General features: G+C 38.9%; 1 protein-coding gene across 13 annotated transcripts in view; it reads right to left on the reverse strand.

Moving 5' to 3' along the window:
* The window catches only part of ERC2 (ELKS/RAB6-interacting/CAST family member 2), a 985,114-nt gene that overhangs the window by 546,312 nt on the left and 419,345 nt on the right, over positions 1–19,457 (reverse strand). For all 13 annotated transcript variants that reach the window (XM_060111325.1, XM_060111324.1, XM_060111322.1 and 10 more), the window contains one exon: positions 5,645–5,782. In XM_060111325.1, coding sequence (XP_059967308.1) covers positions 5,645–5,782 — 138 coding nt within the window. The remainder of the gene's footprint in view (positions 1–5,644; positions 5,783–19,457) is intronic.

The raw sequence follows: 19,457 nt of genomic DNA on the forward strand, positions 1-19,457 counted from the left end.
AACAGGCAATTAAAAAGGCTGATGGAAGGAACAAAATTCAAATTAGGGATCATCCTGTCTTCAAAGGAAGGGAAATTAAGTATGCATGTTAACATCCAGAAGGTGTCAGAGTCACTTGGAAATTAGGTTGATTTGCTCTAAGCACTTGTACTATTGACTGGGCATCGATGACAAAGAAAATCAGCAAGCAGTATAATGTTTTTAAGTGTTATTGATGATTCAATACTATAAAATATTTCTCCGTCAATCACAAAACTAATTTAACTGTCAGCCGCGCAGGGCCAGATGTCAAAAACATGTGTTAAAAGGTCCTAATATGGCATGATCTACTTGATTAACAACCAACTTGCAGAAATTCCAACAATGTGTTCTTGTTTTAGTCTTATTTGCATTGGCAAGTGTTCTTTGTGCACCCATCTGGCTCTGCACAGGTCTAATCTATTTGTGCTTTATCACTGGGTGGGAACTGCATTGCAGTGGTCTCCAGCTCTGCTATCTGGCTTTCTCAACTGCTTATCTGCTACGTGGCCACAGCAAGGCTTGGCGAGACCAGCTTTATAAATACTGCGGGTTCCTTGAGCTTCTGTGTGTCATTCCTAGAGCTAAGTCATACTCAATCTTAACTCACCAAGCAGCATTATTTATTTATTTATTTTTACACACTCTGGATATTTGAATAAGTTCCCAGAAATTAAAAGGAATAACACACTCCCTGGGATGTAATAATCCAAGTGAAATTGTGAATAGTGCCTAATGGGTTCTATTCATCAGCCAAAGGACAGCAAATAATTAAATGCTCTTATAAGTTCACGATTTTTAATTAATCATTTCTTTTTTGCCCCATGTCTTGTTGCAGAGGATCTGTCCACTTACATGTGGATAAAAATGGAACTTGTGAGGGGAAGGCTATTAAAAGAGATTGGATTGTCAAACACATAAAGAACTAAACGTTTAAATTTTAGTCCCATTCCATCACCCATGAGCTGAGTGGCCTTGGGGAGGCAATAAAGTCCCAGCTAAGGGCTAACTTAGAGAGAGCAGAAGTGGCTTCCCAGAGTGCTGGGTTGAGAAGTTAACTGGTGCCATGGTTGATTAATGGTGTCCGCCCAGGGCCCAGAGATGAGGAACAGTGCTGCACATGTCCCAGATTTTCATTTCTGGGCATGTCATTTTACCTCACTGAGTCCACTTCCCATGTTTAAAATGAAAGAGCATGGATTTACTGTTCCTCAAAGTGTGGTCTTCCAAATAGTTGCATCAGAATCACTGGGCATGCTTGTTAAAAATCAAAGATTCCCCACAGCAGAGCCCACAGCAGAGCACTGAATCAGAATCACTAGGAAATGGGATCCAGGAAACTGTATTTTAAGACACTCTCTAGACGATAAGATTATTTTTAGATACATATAGAAGTCTGATACCCACTGGAATAAATACTTAAAATGAATCTACTATTTTTTGTCCCATGATAGAGAACTTTGCCAGTTCCTATCCAATGTTTTTGTCTGTGTTTTTCAAATACACTAATGCTCTGATTTTTGGCACCTTTTGAAAATTCTCTCTGTGTTTGCTTCTATTCTTCATCAGGTGAAAGGCTAAAAATCAAATGCAAACAGGGTTTGGAAACTAAGAGCTCATGGGCCACAGCTGCTCCAAAGAGCTATTTTGTTTGGCTTGAGCATTATATTATAAAATCTGAACTTGAATATTTTGAGGTAAGTCAAAGACTGCTCCATCACCAGCAGTCCCTACTGCTTAACACCAAACCCACTTCCCTCATTTTTGCTCCCTGCATGGCCCTTCATGGCATTCAAGTTCTCAACTGCCCATCCATGGTCCAGTACAGATTTCACATGCCTGAGATTGTGGATCAGCAAACTGAATAATTATTGTCAAGGTAATTCCAAAAGATAATGGAATTTAGCGGTCAGCTAGTTTAAATGCACATTTTGAAGATAAGTTACTGAGATGCCCTGAGAGGAGAAGAGGCTTGCCCCACGTGATGCAGTTATCAAGTAGTGGGGACAGTTTGATGGGGCCAGACTCCCACAGACCTCAGCTTTCCTTCCTGAACATCTCCTCAGTCTCAAAGGAAGTACTTAAGTAAAGGGAGTAGTTTCAGGTATGAGAATTGCTTTGGGATTTAAACTAGAATAAATCAAATCTTAGCAGGGGGGAAAAGGATAAAATGCTGCCAAGAATACATGATATGGAAAAGTATATGGTATAAGTTTATTTCTGTATATTTGGAGAAAGAAATCAAGGGTACAAACGGACTGACATCATATCACTCAAAAACTGCAAATGGGATACATGATTATTAATAGTTTTTGAAATAATATTCCTTTATTCAAATTTTACAAACAAAATTACAACAAGAAAGTTTTGAGGGACTTCCCTGATGGCACAGTGGATAAGAATCCACCTACCAATGCAGGGGACACAGGTTTGAGCCCTGGTCCAAGAAGATCCCACATGCTGTGGAGCAACTAAGCCCGTGCTCCCCAACTACTGAGCCTGTGCTCTAGAGCCCACAAGTCACAACTACCGAGCCCGCACGCCACAACTACTGAGCCCGCACGCCACAACTACTGAGCCTGCATGCCACAACTACTGAAGCCCACATGCCTAGAGCTCGTGCTCTACAACAAGAGAAGCCACCGCAGGGAGAAGCCCGCACACTGCAACAAAGAGTAGCCCCTGCTCGCCACAACTAGAGAAAGCCCGTGCGCAGCAATGAAGACCCAACACAGCCAAAAAAAAAAAAAAAAAAAAAAGTTTTGATACTAAATTCTTGAAAATTGTAAAAAGAATATTTTTCCTGAAAAATCATCTTATTTATTCTTATGTTTCCACATAAAATCTTGTCTCTTATTTATAATTTAATGTTAAAGTTATTTATCTTGTAATTTTAATAGGAACATTAAGACTATCTAGGCATAGAATTATGGCTCCTATTTTTACCTTCTATATTTTTAGCATAGAGAAGTGGTTCTTAGACTAGAGTATATATCACAATGACCTAGGGAGCTTGCCAAAGTGCAGACTTCTAGGCACTACTCAAGGTTCTGATTCAGTAGATATACATGGGGCCTAATAATTATATTTTCAACAGACTCCTCCTGGTGTTTCTGAAGTAGAGGTCAGAGAAGATTTCTTTAAGATTCACTGACTTGTGGAACCAGTGGGCTGTTTAATCTAATTCTCCCATCCTACAAATGGGAAATTTGAGGCCCTGGGAGAGAGAGTTATTTGTCAAGGTCACCCAGTTAGTGGCAGAGCTAAGACTGAGCACACTACACACACTCTGCACAGTATGAGTCCTACAGAAGTGCCCAGAGAATGAATGAACAACTAGAATGAAATGGGCTAGAAATCATTTTAGGAATCGGTAAACATCAGGATAACCTATTTGCCTAATAGATTTTGTTCATTCTTTTAATCAAAGTAATCCTTTTAAATGTCAGTCAGAACAAAACCCTCCAAATGGCTTCCTATCCCCTTTGGAGTGAAAGTCAAAATTTTTCATCCTTTCTCACAGGGGCTTCAAGGGATACGCTTTCCCCCCTCCCCCTCCCACTCTGCACTTGCTCTCCCCTCCAGTACATTCTCCCTCCAGAAGTGCTCATGATTTATCCCTCACTTTCCTCAAATGCCCACTTCTCAGTAAGACCCTCTACCTGGCCATTTCACCCCAGCACTCCCTGTACCCTCTTCTTGCTTTCTTCTATGGAAATTATTACCCTCTGAAGTCCCATGTGTTTTACTTACTTAATTATTGTCTGTGTCTCCTCAGTCCCATTAGAATCTAACCTCCACGAGAGCTAGGATTTTCGCCCATTCTCTTCTCTACTGGACCCCCAAGTCCCCAGAGCAGTGCCTGTTATATGGTGGCGACTCACTCAATCAACACCCACTGAGCACTCCCCCATGCAGGTATTGTGCTAGGCACTGGGGGAAGGTAAGCTAACACACACAAATAACACATATATACGGGTATGTTGCTGAGGCTTGGAGTCCAGCAGAGAAGACCAATTAATCACATTAAAACAGATAAATGAACAATTAAGATTGTGACAAGAGCTCTGGGAAATTCACAGTGCTCATGAGAACATAAGAGAGGATTTTACCTAGGAGGCTTCCCTGAGAAAATGACTGATAATAATAATAACAGCTATAACTTATTATGCCTATTATTCTCAACACTTTCCATATATTAATGCATCTTCTCCTCAACATATTCCACTAAAGTAGGTACTATTATTATACTCTTTTACAAATGATAAAACTGAGAAAGCGAGAGGTTAAGTAACTTGTCCAAAGTAGTAAGCGTCAGACCTAGAATGTGAACCCAAGCAGTCTGACTCCAATGTCCACATTCTTGACTACTGTGCAATACAGCTTCTCAGGAAGCTGAGCTCTCTGAAGAAGAGGAATTAAGTCTGCAGAGAGTAAAGAACATTCTAGGCTCAGTAATAGCATGTGCAAAGTGTCTGAGGCAGGAGGGAACAATGGTGCACTTAAAAATCTAGAAGGCCGGGGCTTCCCTGGTGGCACAGTGGTTGAGAATCCGCCTGCCAATGCAAGGGGAATGGGTTCGAGCCGTGGTCCAGGAAGATTCCACATGCTGTGGAGTAACTAAGCCCGTGCACCACAGCTACTGAGCCTGCACTCTAGAGCCTGCAAGCCACAACTGCTCAGCCCACATGCCCCAACTACTGAAGCCCACACACCTAGAGCCCATGCTCTGCAACAAGAAAAGCCACTGCAATGAGAAGCCTGAGCACCGCAGCGAAGAGTAGCCCCAGCTCACCGCAACTAGAGAAAGCCCACATGCAGCAACGAAGACCCAACACAGCCAAAAATAAAAATAAATAAAATAAATAAAATTTTAAAAAAATCTAGAAGGCCAGTATGCCTAGAGCACAAAGAATGAGGGAAGAGAGATGGGGGATGAGGCTGGAAAAGGAGGAAGGAAAGATGGAAGGAAGGAAAGATGGGTGGGAGGGAGGGAGGGATGGAGAGGGGGGAGGGAAGAACAGGGGAGAGGAGGGGAGAGGAGGGAAGTGGGGCAGGCAGAGAGTGGCTGGTCAGATAACAGCCAAAGCAGATGAAGGGTCAGACCCTAGGGGTGAGGTTAAAGATTTCAGTTTTTAATCATCCTAAAAACAATGACAAGGTAGTGAAGGTTTTTAATCAGGGCCAAGGGTGATGTGACCAGGTATGCATTTCAAAAGACACCCTTGGGCTTCCCTGGTGGCGCAGTGGTTGAGAGTCCGCCTGCCGATGCAGGGGACACGGGTTCGTGCCCCGGTCCAGGAAGATCCCACATGCCGCAGAGCGGCTGGGCCTGTGAGCCATGGCCGCTGAGCCTGCGCGTCCGGAGCCTGTGCTCCGCAACGGGAGAGGCCGCAACAGTGAGAGGCCCACGTACGGCAAAAAAAAAAAAAAAAAAGACACCCTTGACTTCAGCGTGCCAAGTCTACTGCAAAGGGCGAGCATGGGAGTGGGAGGCCCAGCTGGGACTAGGCTTAGTGTGGGTGCATGGAGAAAAACAAGCACACTGAAATGCATTTGGATTGTTTCCTCTCAACCATGTTTCTCTAAATCCTGATACCCCCGCTAATTTTTAGTCCAAGCTTACCTTCTCTGACAAAGCCTCCTCAAGCGTCGCCAGTGCAGTATCAGTATTACTAGAATCAGTCTGCAAGGACTTCACTCTGTCTTTCAGGTTGGTCAGTTGCTTGTCTTTATCCTTAAGTTGTTCTTGCAAGTTTTCAATCTGAAAGTAAAGATCACCATATTTAATGCACATTTTATTACATATTCAGTGCCAAGGTCCCTGAAGTGGACCTATCTAAAAAAAAGAAAAAAGACTCAAGATTATGGAAATTGTCAGTATTATGAAGTTACACTTTGACTCAGAATCAAAGCCATTTTGACGAGACCATCTTTCTTCGATGTAATTCAACTTCATGTTTAAATGGCAATACAGATGAGCAGAATATCTCCCTCCATGCAAATGCAAGCCCTTCAGACATGTAAGCACTATTATTTCTATCTATTTCTACCTCTTTCACCAGCCCTTTAAGTCTCAAGTCCATAAACCTAATCTTGGTGCAGGGAATCAGAGAAACACATATTCAGGATTACTTTATTCAATGAACAGACACGTACTGGGTGCTCATTCTGCACTAAGCACCATATCAGTATATGGCAGAACCTATGTAGTCATTCACTCACTCCTTTATTCAGTATTAAACTTTGTGATATGCCAAATGTTGTCAAGTGGCTGTTTCAAAGTAAGCACATGAAAAGCCAAGTAGGTTATCACCAGTAGACTGTTAATGGGAAGAACCTGTGATATAAATCAAATGTAACAAGTACTAAACACTCCATCTGGCAAATAAGTCATGTGCTGGCAACCAACCAGCCACTTTTATCCACTATCTGCAGCCTGAAATAAACACACCAAATAGCCGATTATAACGCCTGCCCAGGAGCAACAGCAAGGACCTTCTCTTGGGCATTGCATACATTATCATTCATGTTTTTATTCTCTGCTTTCAAACCATGTATTTCTTATCTAAGGATTAAAAAGAAGTCCCACTGTACAAACAATTTATTCATATTAAGGGTTTTAAAATGACAAGGAAAAAAAGCAGTACAACTCTAAGATAAGTCCATTCAAAATATTTGTATTCTGCACCCAGGCTTTCTCAGGAAATCATTCCAAATGCATGTTTCACAATGTGTGACTCAAACAAATTTGGAGAGTACTTGATTCACGTAGCATGAATCTGGAATGGCAATACAAATAATGACAAGAGTAGAAGCAATAATGAGGAGGAGGGTTGACAGTGGAGGTGGCAGCAGTAGCAGCATCAAAATAGCTCTGAATGCAAAGATAACGACCCTGATCTGAGGACAGAGGACGTGGCTGATTTTTCCAATGATTAAAATAGATGTGGCCTAATGGAGATGGACATTTCCTCCTTCCATTCTTCCCATCTTCCTTTGCTCCTTCCTTCTTTCTTTTATTTTTCCCTTTCTCCTCCCCCTTACTTCTTCTCCTTCCTTTTTTTTGCCAATGTATTTTTTAATAAGACATGTTTTCTGCCTTGAGACAGACATCCTGGTTTGGGGAAATAATTAACCTTCTCCTTCATCAAAATGCATTGTATTCCTATTCAGCTACCACTGTAAGAATTCACCGACCCTCCATGCAAAACACAGAAACTCAAAAGGTATAATCATCTGCAGTCAGAACAAAGGCTCCCTCCATTCCAGACAAGTGTTCATGGGGTTACACAACACAATAAGCAAATATATGAGTGAGCAAAAATATGGATGGTTATATATCAGAATGTAGTCATTATATAGAAGAAGCCAGCAGCTGAGAGGACTGACTCGAGAGAGTGTGTGTTATTATTTTGAGTAAACTCACACCCACATTTGTGTACACACGTGTGCAAATCCACGGTGGCTCCAAGCAAACTGATTAAGTTCCCTGTGTTCACCCTGGGAGACAGTGCCCTGGACAGAAGAAAGGGGACTTTCTCTCAGGGCATCAGCCCTGGTGTAGTGGCATCACTGATTTCAAGGGACTTCGGGCGTTGCAAATAGAGGCTAAAGAAGTCTGCTGTGGGCCTCCTCAATTACTGGGGAGATTAAGGATGTTGAGGGTCAGTGGTCCAAGGAATACTCAGGTAGGCGATAAGAGCTGGAGAAATGTGGGCTGGTGAGACACAGGAGTGACATAGCTATTATCGCACATCTAAGAACTCAGCAGAAGAGCCAATTATACCACAGAAAAGATTGAAAAACAGAGCTGGAACTGGAGACATTTATAGAGGTAGGGATACACCACTTTAAAAATGTTACACAAAGATCACCAAGAATGATTCTTAATAAAGACAAGGTACAGACCAGGGTGGGGAATATAGCCTCTTGTGCAAATAAAAAATAAGCCTATAAATAGATACGTATACACAGCTATTAATATAAAATTTTTTTCTGGAAAAAAATTTCACAAGAAATTTTAATAGTGTTTAACTTTGGGGGAAAGGGTCTAGGGTACAAAACTGTGGAAGAGGTCTTCTGTTTCTCTTTTTTGAACATTTCTGTAGTTCTCTGCTTGGATTTTCTAACCATGTGGGTTTTATTCATTTTTAATGCCAACCAAGATTATCTGGTTGGTAAAATTATGGGTAGTTTTTAGTTTATATTTGTGTATAAAAATTTAAACCATTATGCAAGTATTTAAAATCATGTTTGCATACAATTGATAACTAAGTAGAAATTGGAGAATGAGAAGGAAAAAGAGTAGAATGTAAAATCATACGATATTTCTTTGTAAAAAGAGAAAATTCTAGCATAGAACAACAACAACAAAATATATATATGGGACTCAATGAAGTATCATTTGGCAGTGGTATGAATGATGATTTTACTTTTCTTCTTTACACTTTACTGCATCTGCCAGCTTGTTCTCCTTGAACATAACAGACAGAATAAAAGATATTTAAGACCAACTACAAAATATAAGAATGGTTCTTTAAATGTGTTTTGAACAGTAAGTTTGTGCTTTTTAAAAGGACTCATTGTAAGAGGAAATATTCCTTTGTTACTCCAAGGAGGACTCAATTCTTAAAATGTTAAATTTAGGAGACTGGGGCAAATGTAAAATTCTGTATCTTTTAAAAAATTATTTTTCAGCTTTCTAATGTTTGTAAATTATTAACAACATTTACAAGAAAAAAAGTAGAAACTTTTCTTCAAAGGGTGAGGTTATACTAGGTTGAAACAGCAGGCAATGAAAAATAAGCAAATTGAAAACCAGGGTTGAGGATTGGGGATGGAAAGTGAGGATTTTGTGAGAAATTCCACATGCTGCAAAAAACTGAATCCACCTAAGCAACATAGTCAACTCACTGGTCACTGTGACTTGATAAAATAAGAGATGGGCCTGAGCACAGGGTTGTCCTTGCCTTTGAACTAAGCTGCCTTTTCATCACAGCTGAGCAGACTCAGAAGGAGCCAGTTTTGCTGAAGTGGTACCTGCACCTCTCAGAGCAGACCACTGGAGAGGGGGCAGGGGGCAGGGGGCAGGGAGAGCTCAGGCCCTGGAGGGCACCAGGCTGCCCTAATCCTAATGGCTTCAGACTGACTTCTGAAGCTCCAGGCCTGGCAAGCCTGAGAAGGGGCAATGCCCAGAGGGAGTTGTTTAGTGAGTTTTCACACAAATGCAGCCCTCAGTGGGAGAGTTGTCACTGACTGAACAGCAGCAGCCTCCTTTACTCCACATTTGCTCCCCTCCCATCTGGTCTCCAAAACTGCAGCACAGTTATCCTTTCTGTAATGCAGATCTGACTGAATGACTTCCTTTCTTAGAACTCTTCAACTGCTCCCCCATTGCCTCCAGATAAAGCCCAAACTTCCTGACATCATACATGAGGCCCTTCACAGGAAGGCTCACCTGGTCCTCCACTATCCCCAGCCTCACCCCAGCCTTGCCAAACCACTCCTGCTATCTCCCAGGACCAGGCTTTCTCATAGCCTCTCCATCTTTGCCTATTCGTTTCTTCTGCTTGGGAGATTCTTCTCATCCCAATTTTTTACCCTAGTCCTACTCAAATATTTAGATATCAACATATTCCTCACCTCCTCCAGGAAGCCTTCTCTGTCCACAACACCCACTCTGGCCCAGGCTAAGTCTCCTACTTTTCACACACTTTTAAAATCACCTCTTTATTTGTCTCTTTACAATGTGGCTGTGAGTTTCATTAAGACAAGAATTCTGTCATACTCCCTGTTGTATTTCTGGCCATAGCACCCAACTGTGTTGGCAATACCACATATTCACTTATTAAATGAATGAAAGAACAATGGAAGGAACCCTAAAGCGAGTGTCTTGTATGAAAGGAAGAGACCAGAGCATGTGATAGCTGAGTCCCTTCAGTTCTTAGATCCTACAAAGAAGAAAAAGCATGGAGAAGCTCCATATTTAGCCAGAGTACCTAAAACATGCTGAAGCATCTTTATGCTTTCAAATATTACCCAAAGGTATCTTTTTGGCTGTTTTCTTTATAGAGTTCTGAAATTTAGTCACTTAAAATTTTTTTTTTCTTTTCTCCATATCACATATCTCTGTAGTTTCTGTTATCCAAATCTAGGGTATCAGTCAAACCTTTCAGCTGAATCAACAAAAACAACACAGTCTGGTTTAAGCAGAAAAGGAGGAGGATTCACAAACCACCAGCAATACTGGAGAACCAGGGTTAGGGAAAATAACCCAGAACAATGCCCAAAGTTTTGATGCAACTGGTCTAATGCAGACACTGTTGCCCCAGCTGCAGAATACCAGAAACTGAGATTTACAGCACAAACCCAGCTGCCATGGACCACTGAACACCACCACTAGCCCTGTAGCTGTGCAGCGTCATGGCCTCGACCTTACAGTCTCTGCAGCAGAGAGCGCGTCACATTCTCAACATTCCAGCAACTCTGGGGCAGCTACATCTAATGAGCAGAGCCAGGGTCAGGTACACAGCCCAGCTGCAAAGGAGGCTGAGAAACCAAGTGTTGACATTTTCACCTTCCATCAGGAAAGGTCCTTCATAAGCTCAGAAGAGAGTTCAAAATATGGGTAGCCAAAAAAAAAAGAGAAAGAAAAAGAACCCTTATCTACACACCTAGGGAGAGCATGGTTGTTAGCTCCCGAACCTGGAAACTGAACCATCCTGAAACAATTTCTCTCAACTGTCTCTCTCTCCCAAGTTCCTGTACGCCTATAAAGCTAAGATTTGACTTAGACATTTGTCCAAATGTGGTCCGTGCAACTCTTTGTGGCCAGTCTATAAGATAACTACAAAATTCAAGAGTGCCTATGTATCACACCAATATTCAAGAACAAGATTGATGGACTTGTCACCGTGAGCAGTGTATAGACAAATTGAGATGTTTCTGAACACGAGTCACATGTGGCCAGAACTGCACAATGATCATACACAGTAGGACCGCATATTGGTCCATGACAAATTAGGTATTTTAAAAAAGAAGCAGGTAGCTTGGGAAGCATGAATTTACAGGCCTGCAAATCTCTCATAATGCTTCAGAAATACCTTTTCTTTTTTTTTTTATTGTGGTAAAACACATAAAGCAAAGAATTTGCCATCTAACCCATTTTTAAGTGTATACTTCAGTAGCAGTGTAGTATTTAATACCTTCATAATGTAGTACAACCAACACCATCAACCACCTCTAAAACTCCATCTTATAAAACTGAAACTACCCAATAAATGATAACTTTCCATTCCCCCTACCCCCAGCCTCTAGCAACCACCATTCTACTTTCTATATCTACAATTTTGAGTACTCTGAGTACCTGATATAAGTAGAATCATACAGTGGTTTTTGTGTAACTGGCTTATTTCACTTAGAATAATGTCCTCAAGGTTCATCCAGAGCATACATCAGAATTTCCTTCCTTTTTTAATACTGAATAACAATCCATTGTATGTATATACCACATTTTGCTTATCCATTCATCTGCTGATGGATACATAGGTTGATTACACATTTTAGCTATTGTGAAAAATGATGCTATGAACATGAGTGTACAAATACCTCTTTGAGACCCTATTTTCAATTCTTTTGGTTATATGCCCAGAAGCAGAGTTGCTGGATCATATGGTTGTTCTACTTTTAATTTTTTGAGGAACCACCATACTGTTTTCCACAGTGGCTGTACCACTTTACATTCCCACCTACAGTATATAAGGGTTTTAATTTTCCCACATCCTGCCCACCATTTACTATTTTCTGGTTTGTTTTTGATAGTCGCCATCCTAACAGGTGTGAGATAGTATCTAATTGTAGTTTTGATTTGTATTTCCCCAGTGACTAATGATGTGTGTGATCTTTTAATGCGCTTATTGGCCATCTTTAATGGCCACATCTTTAATGTGCTTATTGGCCATCGGTATTTCTTTAAAATGTCTCTCCAAGTCCTTTGTCAATTTTTAAATCAAGTTGTTTGATTTTTGTTGTTGAGTTTCAGAATTTCTCTCTATATTCTGCATACTATTTCCTTATCAGATATATAATTTACAAGTATTTTCTCCCATTCTATGGGTTGCCTTTTCACTCCGCTGATATTGTCTTTGGATGCACAATTTTTAAATTTTTTCATGAAATCCAATTTATTTTTTCTTTCATTGCCTCCTTTGGTGTTATAATCAAGACATCACTGCCAATCCAATGTTCTGATGCTTTTGATCCATATTTTCTAAGAGTTTTAGGTCTTACATGTAGGTCTTTGATCCATTTTGAGTTAATTTCTGTATATGGCATCAGGTAAAAGTCCAACTTCATTCTTTTGCATATGGATATCCAGTTTTTTCCCAGTACCATTTGTTGAAAAGACTCCTTTCCCCGCTGAATGGTCCTGGCACCCCTGTCAAAAATCATTTGACCATATATGTGAGGGTTTACTTCTGGACTCTCCATTCATGGTCTGTGTTTATGCCAGTACTACACTGTTTTGCATATAATAACTTTGCAGTAAATTTTGAAATCAGAAAGTGTGATTTCTTCCAGCTTCATTCTTCATTTTCAAGACTGTTTTGGCTATTCAGGGTCCTTTGAGATTCCATATGAATTTTTTTTTTAACATCTTTATTGGAGTATAACTTCTTTACAATGGTGTGTTAGTTTCTGCTTTGTAACAAAGTGAATCAGCTATACATATACATATATCCCCATAACTCCTCCCTCTTGCATCTCCCGCCCACCCTCCCTGTCCCACCCCTCTAGGTGGACACAAAGCACTGAGCTAATCTCCCTGTGCTAATCTCCCTGTGCTATGTGGCTGCTTCCCACTAGCTCTCTATTTTACATTTGGGAGTGTATATATGTACATTCCACTCTCTCACTTCATCCCACCTTACCATTCCCCCTCCCCGTGTCCTCAAGTCCATTCTCTATGCCTGCGTCTTTATTCCTGTCCTGCCCTTAGGTTCTTCAGAACCTTTTTTGTTTTTTAGATTCCATATATATGTGCTAGCATACAGTATTTGTTTTTCTCTTTCTGACTTACTTCACTCTGTATGACAATCTCTAGGTCCATCCACCTCACTACAAATAACTCAATTTCGTTTCTTTTCATGGTTGAGTAATATTCCATTGTATATATGTGCCACATCTTCTCTATCCATTCATCTGTCGAAGGACACTTAGGTTGCTTCCATGTCCTGGCTACTGTAAATAGAGCTGCAATGAATATTGTGGTACATGACTCTTTTTGAATTATGGTTTTCTCAGGGTATATGCCCAATAGTGGGATTCCTGGGTCATATGGTAGTTCTATTTTTAGTTTTTTAAGGAACGTCCATACTGTTCTCCATAGTGTATCAATTTACATTCCCACCAACAGTGTAGTGTTGTGTAGTGTTCTCCATAGTGGTTGTATCAATTTACATTCCCACCAACCCTTTTCACCACACCCTCTCCAGCATTTACTGTTTCTAGATTTTTTGATAATGGCCATTCTGACTGGTGTGAGGTGATACCTCATTGTAGTTTTGATTTGCATTTCTCTAATGATTAGTGATACTGAGCATCCTTTCATGTGTTTGTTGGCAATCTGTTTATCTTCTTTGGAGAAATGTCTATTTAGGTCTTCTGCCTATTTTTGGATTGGGTTGTGTGTTTTTTTGATCTGCATGAGCTGCTTGTATATTTTGGAGATTAACCCTTTGTCAGTTGCTTCGTTTGCAAATATTTTCTCCCATTCTGAGGGTTGTCTTGTTTATGGTTTCCTTTGTGGTTCAAAAGCTTTTAAGTTTCATTAGGTCCCATTTTTTTTGGTTTTTATTTCCATTTCTCTAGGAGGTGGGTCAAAAAGGATCTTGCTGTGATTTATGTCATATAATGTTCTGCCTATGTTTTCCTCTAAGAGTTTTATAGTGTCTGGCCTTACATTTAAGTCTTTAACCCATTTGGAGTTTATTTTTGTGTATGGTGTTAGGGAGTGTTCTAATTTCATTTTTTTTTTTTTTTTTTTTTTTTTTTTTTTGCAGTACGCGGGCCTCTCACGGCCACGGCCTCTCCCATTGTGGAGCACAGGCTCCGGACGCGCAGGCTCAGCAGCCATGGCTCATGGGCCCAGCCGCTCCGTGGCACGCGGGATCCTCCCGGACCGGGGCACGAACCCGTGTCCTCTGCATCGGCAGGCGGACTCTCAACCACCGCGCCACCAGAGAAGCCCCTAATTTCATTCTTTTACATGTAGCTGTCCAGTTTTCCCAGCACCACTAATTGAAGAGGCTGTCTTTTCTCCATTGTATATTCTTGCCTCCTTTATCAAAGGTAAGGTGACCATACACTATAGAAATTATCCCTGGAAGTATGGTCTTTTGGCATTGGCTTTTTTTCACACAGTATGATTCTTTGGAGATTCAGCCAAGTTGTTATGTTTACCAATAATCTATTCATTTTTATTGCTAACTAGTATTCCATGGTATGGATACATCAGCTTGGTTAACCATTCACCTATCTAAGGATGTTGGATTTTTTCCAGTTTTTAGCTACTACAAATAGGCAACTATAAACATTCATGCACTAGTTTTTTCCATGAACATAAGTTTTCTTTTCACTGGGATAAATGCTGCCCAAGTACAACTGCTAAGTCTTATGAGAGTTGTAATTTAGCTGTATAAGAAACTGCCAAACTGTTTTCCAGAGTACCTGCACCACTTATACTTGCTTTCACAGAACAGAAAGGCCAATTTATTACCCTTTCTTTCTATAGTTCATGCCTTTAATATCAATTCTATGAACTTGTTACCTAGCCCTACATTCTGAAGATTTTATCTTATAGTTTTTCTCACAAATTTATAGTTTTATGTTTTACATTTAAGTCCATGATCTACTTTGAGTTAATTTTGCATAAGGTGTGAGATTTAGGTTAATGTTCATTTTTACTGTCTATGGATGTTCAACTGATCCAGCAACATTTGTTAAAAAAAAAAAAAGGCTATCCTTCCTTCACTGAAATGTTTTTGCATCTTTGCAAAATATCAGTTAAGCATATTTGTGTGGGTGTATTTCTGGGTTCTCTGTTCTGTTCCACTGATTTATGTCTCTGTCTCTCCAATAATACAACACTCTCTTGATTACTGTACTTACATTATAAGAGTTAAAACCAGTAAAGTGATATTTCCTACCTTATTCTTTTTTTCAAAGAATGCTTTAGTTAATCTAGGGCTTGTGTCTTTCCAAAAAATTTTTATAATAAGCTTGTCTACTTCAATAAAAACCCTTGATGGAAATTTGATAGAAATTTCATTAAACCTACAGCTCATTTTTGGGAGAATTGACACCTTTACTATGTTGAGTCTTTCAAACCATGAATACAATGCATATCTCATTTGTTTAGGTCTCCTTTGATTTTTTTCATTAACATTTTGTTAATTTCAGCATGCAGAACCTGTACATGTTTTGGTAAGTTCATATCTAAGTATTTCATTTTCTTTGGAGTTATAAATGCTATTATGTTTCTAATTTTAACTTCTACATATTCATTATTGGCTTATACAAATGTAGTTAATTTCTGTGTGTTCAGTTAAGTCTCAGGATACAGGACAACACACGTGAGAGATAGTGGTCTGTAGTTTTGTTCTGGAGGGTTTTTCTTTGCTTTTGCTTTTTTTTTTTTAATATTATTTTTCTGTTTTGGGTGTCAAGGTAATACTGGCCTTATAAGTTAGTTGGAAAATATTCCCACATCCCTTTTTCAGCAAGAGATTAAGTAATATTAGTGTTAATTCTTTAACTATTTGGTAAAAATCTCCAGTGAAACTATCTGGGCCTGGAAATTTCTTTTTCAAGAGCTTTTAAATTACAAATTCAACTTATTTAATTGTTATAAGATTATTCATGTTATCCATTTCATCTTGGTTGAGTCTGATAGTCTGCAAATTTTGAGGAATTGGGCCATTTCCTCTAAGCTATCAAATTTATGAGTATGAAGTTGTAATATTCCTCTCTCAACTTTTTAATGACTACAGAATCTATAATGGTGTCTCGTTTCATTTCTGATATTGTTGATTGGTACCTTCTCTCTTTTATCTTTTTATCAATTTTATTGATTTTTTTTCAAAGAAGCAGCTTTTAATTTTATTGATTTTCTCTATTGTTTCTACGTTTTCAATTTTATTTATTTATGCTCTGTATTTATTATTTCCTTACTTATACCTGTTTTGGGTTTATTTTGTTCTTTTACTGGTTTACTGAGGTAGGAACTTTGAATATTCATTTGCTACCCTTCCTCTTTTCTAATGTATTTAACGCTGTAAACTTCCTTCTCAGCACTGCTTCAGCTGCATTCCACAAATTCTGATATGTTGTAGTTTCATTTCCATTCAGTTATATGTATATTTTTTCTTTGAGACTTCACTTTTATTTATTTATTTATTTTTTGCTGTACGCAGGCCTCTCACTGTTGTGGCCTCTCCTGTTGCGGAGCACAGGCTCCGGACATGCAGGCTCAGCAGCCATGGCTCACGGGCCCAGCCGCTCCACAGCACGTGGGATCTTCCCGGACTGGGGCATGAACCCGTGTCCCCTGCATCGGCAGGCAGACTCTCAACCACTGCGCCACCAGGGAAGCCTGAGACTTCACTTTTGAATCATGGATTGTTATCTATTTAGCATCTGTGAACCATAAATTATTTGTAGATTCTCTTCTCTATTACTGAATTCTAGTTTGATTCCAGTATTGTCATAGAGCATACTCTATGAATTAAATTATTTTAACTATGTTGAGGTTTGTTTTACCACTCTGCACATGGTCTATCTTGGTCAATGTTACATGCATACTTGAAAGTAATGTATAATCTGCAGTTGTTGGGTGGAGTGTACTATATATGTCAAATAGCTCTCGTTAGTTGATAGCTGTTCAGTTCTTCTATATCTTTGCTAATTCCTGTATTTAGTTCTGTCAATTGTTGATAGTGGGGTGAAGTCCCCAACTATTACTGTGAATTTGTCTATTTCTCCTTTCATTTCTATCTGGTTTTAGTTCATATATTTTGAAGCTCTTTTAGTTGGTGAATACACATTTAGATTTGCTGTCTTCTTGGTGGATTACTTCTTTTATTATTATATGTCACCTATTGTCCCTGGTGATTTTCTTTGCTGTTAAGTCTACTTTTTCTGATATTAATATAGCCATTCTTCGTTTTAAAAATTTTGTCTTAACATGATATCTTTTTCAATTCTTTTACTTTCAACTTACCTATGACATTGTGTTTGAAATGAATTTCTTATAGACAGTATACAGTTGTGTCACATTTTTGTTGCTGTTATTGCTGTTGTTGAATCCACTTTGGCAATCTCTGTATTTTAATTGGTATATTTTGACCATTTATATAAAGTAATTATTGATATGTTAGGTAGGGCTTACTTCTTCTATTTAATCATTTGTTTTCTGTTCATTTCCTTGGTTTCTCATTCCTCTGTTTCTCTTTCCTGGCTTTCCTGAGAGCTACCTGAAGTATTTTTAGGATTTCATCTTCAATTATTTATACAATTTTTGAGTATATAGTTTTGCATATTTTCTTAGAAATTGCCATATGTGGTGCAATTTACATATGCAACATGTCACAACCTACTGATATAAATGTTTTACCATTTCAAATGGAGTATTGAAATTGTACTTCCTTTAAGGTCCTTTTACCTTACCCATTTTTAATATATAGTTATCTCATTATTTCCTTTATATACATTGAGCACAACAGATACTGTTATGATTTTTGCTTCAACCGTCAAATATGATTCTAAAAACTAAAAGAGAAAGATAGTCTATTACATTCAGTTCTATTTCCTTCCATTCCACTGTTCTTCCCTTCTTTTCTGAAGTGCTAGTCCTTCTTCTGTTATCATTTCCTTTCTTTTTAGAGAGCTTTCCTTAGTCTTTCTTTAAGGATATATGTGCTAGTCTGTTGGTGGGAATGTAAGTTGGTGCAGCCACTGTGGGAAACAGTATGGAGGTTCCTCAGAAAACTAAAAATGGAATTACTCTATGATCCAGCAATCCCACTCCTGGGCCTATATCCAGACAAAACTATAATTCAGAAAGATACATGCACCCCTATGTTCACAGCAGCACTATTCACAATAGCCTAAATGTCCACTGACAAATGAATGGGTAAAGAAGATATAGTATATATATACAATGGAATACTACTCAGCCATCAAAGAGAACCAAATATTGCCATTTGCAGCAACATGGATGCAACTAGAGATTATCATATTAAGTCAGAAAGAGAAAGACAAATACATATGATATCACTTATATGTGGAATCTAAAATATGACACAAATGAACCTATCTATGAAACAGAAAGAGAACCATGGACATAGAGAAAAGACTGGTGGTTGCCAAGTGGGAGGGGGTTGGGGAAGAAATGGAGTGAGAGCTTGGGGTTAGTAGATGTAAGCTTTTGTATATATAATGGATAAACAACAAGGTCCTACTGTATAGCACAGAGAACTAGATTCAATATCCTATGATGAACCATATGGAAAAGAATACGTAAGAATGTATATATATGTATAATTGAATCACTTTGCTGTACAGCAGTAATTAACACAACATTGTAAATCAACTTACTTCAATTAAAAAAAAAAGGATTATGTGTTAGTGACAAATACTCTTGGTTTCCCATTATCTGAAAATGTCTTTAGTTCCCTATTCAATCCTGAAAGATAGTTTCACCAGATAGAGAACCTGTGGCGAAAGTTTTTTCTTTCTGCACTTGAAAAATGTGCCAAATCTCTCTGGATTCCATAGTTTCAGATGAGAAATCTACCATCATTTTAACTGGTACTTATTTCCCTATAAATATTGAGTGGTTTCTCTGATTGCTTTAAGATTTTTTTTCTTCATCTTTAGTTTTTAGAGGTTTAATTATGATGTGTCTTGGTATAGATTTCTTTGGGTTTGGGTTTATCCTATTTTGGGTTCACTCATCTTTTTGAATCTATAGGTTTATACCTTCTGCCAAATTTGGGAAATTCCAGCTATTGCTACTTTGAATACTTCCTTCAGCTCCATATTCTTTCTCCTCTCTTTCTAGTACTCCAGCAATATGTTAGATATTTGTTATTGCACAGGTCCCTGAGCTGTGTTCATTTATTTTCCTCTACAGTGTCTCTGTTATTCAGACTAAGTTCTATTGATCTGTCCTCAATTTCACTTGATTCTATCATCTGTTGTCTCCACTCTACTACTGAATCCTTCCAGTGAGGTTTTCAAAAAGTAGAAAACCTCACTGGAAGGATTCAGTACTTGTTCAATCAGTTTTATGATAATTGTTTTAAAATTTTTATCAGATAATTCCAATATCTGATTCATCTTGGTGTTGGCATTAGTTCTCTTTTCTCACTCAAATT

Source organism: Mesoplodon densirostris, chromosome 10 (genome assembly GCF_025265405.1).
Source record: "Mesoplodon densirostris isolate mMesDen1 chromosome 10, mMesDen1 primary haplotype, whole genome shotgun sequence".
Classification (NCBI taxonomy): domain Eukaryota; kingdom Metazoa; phylum Chordata; class Mammalia; order Artiodactyla; family Ziphiidae; genus Mesoplodon; species Mesoplodon densirostris.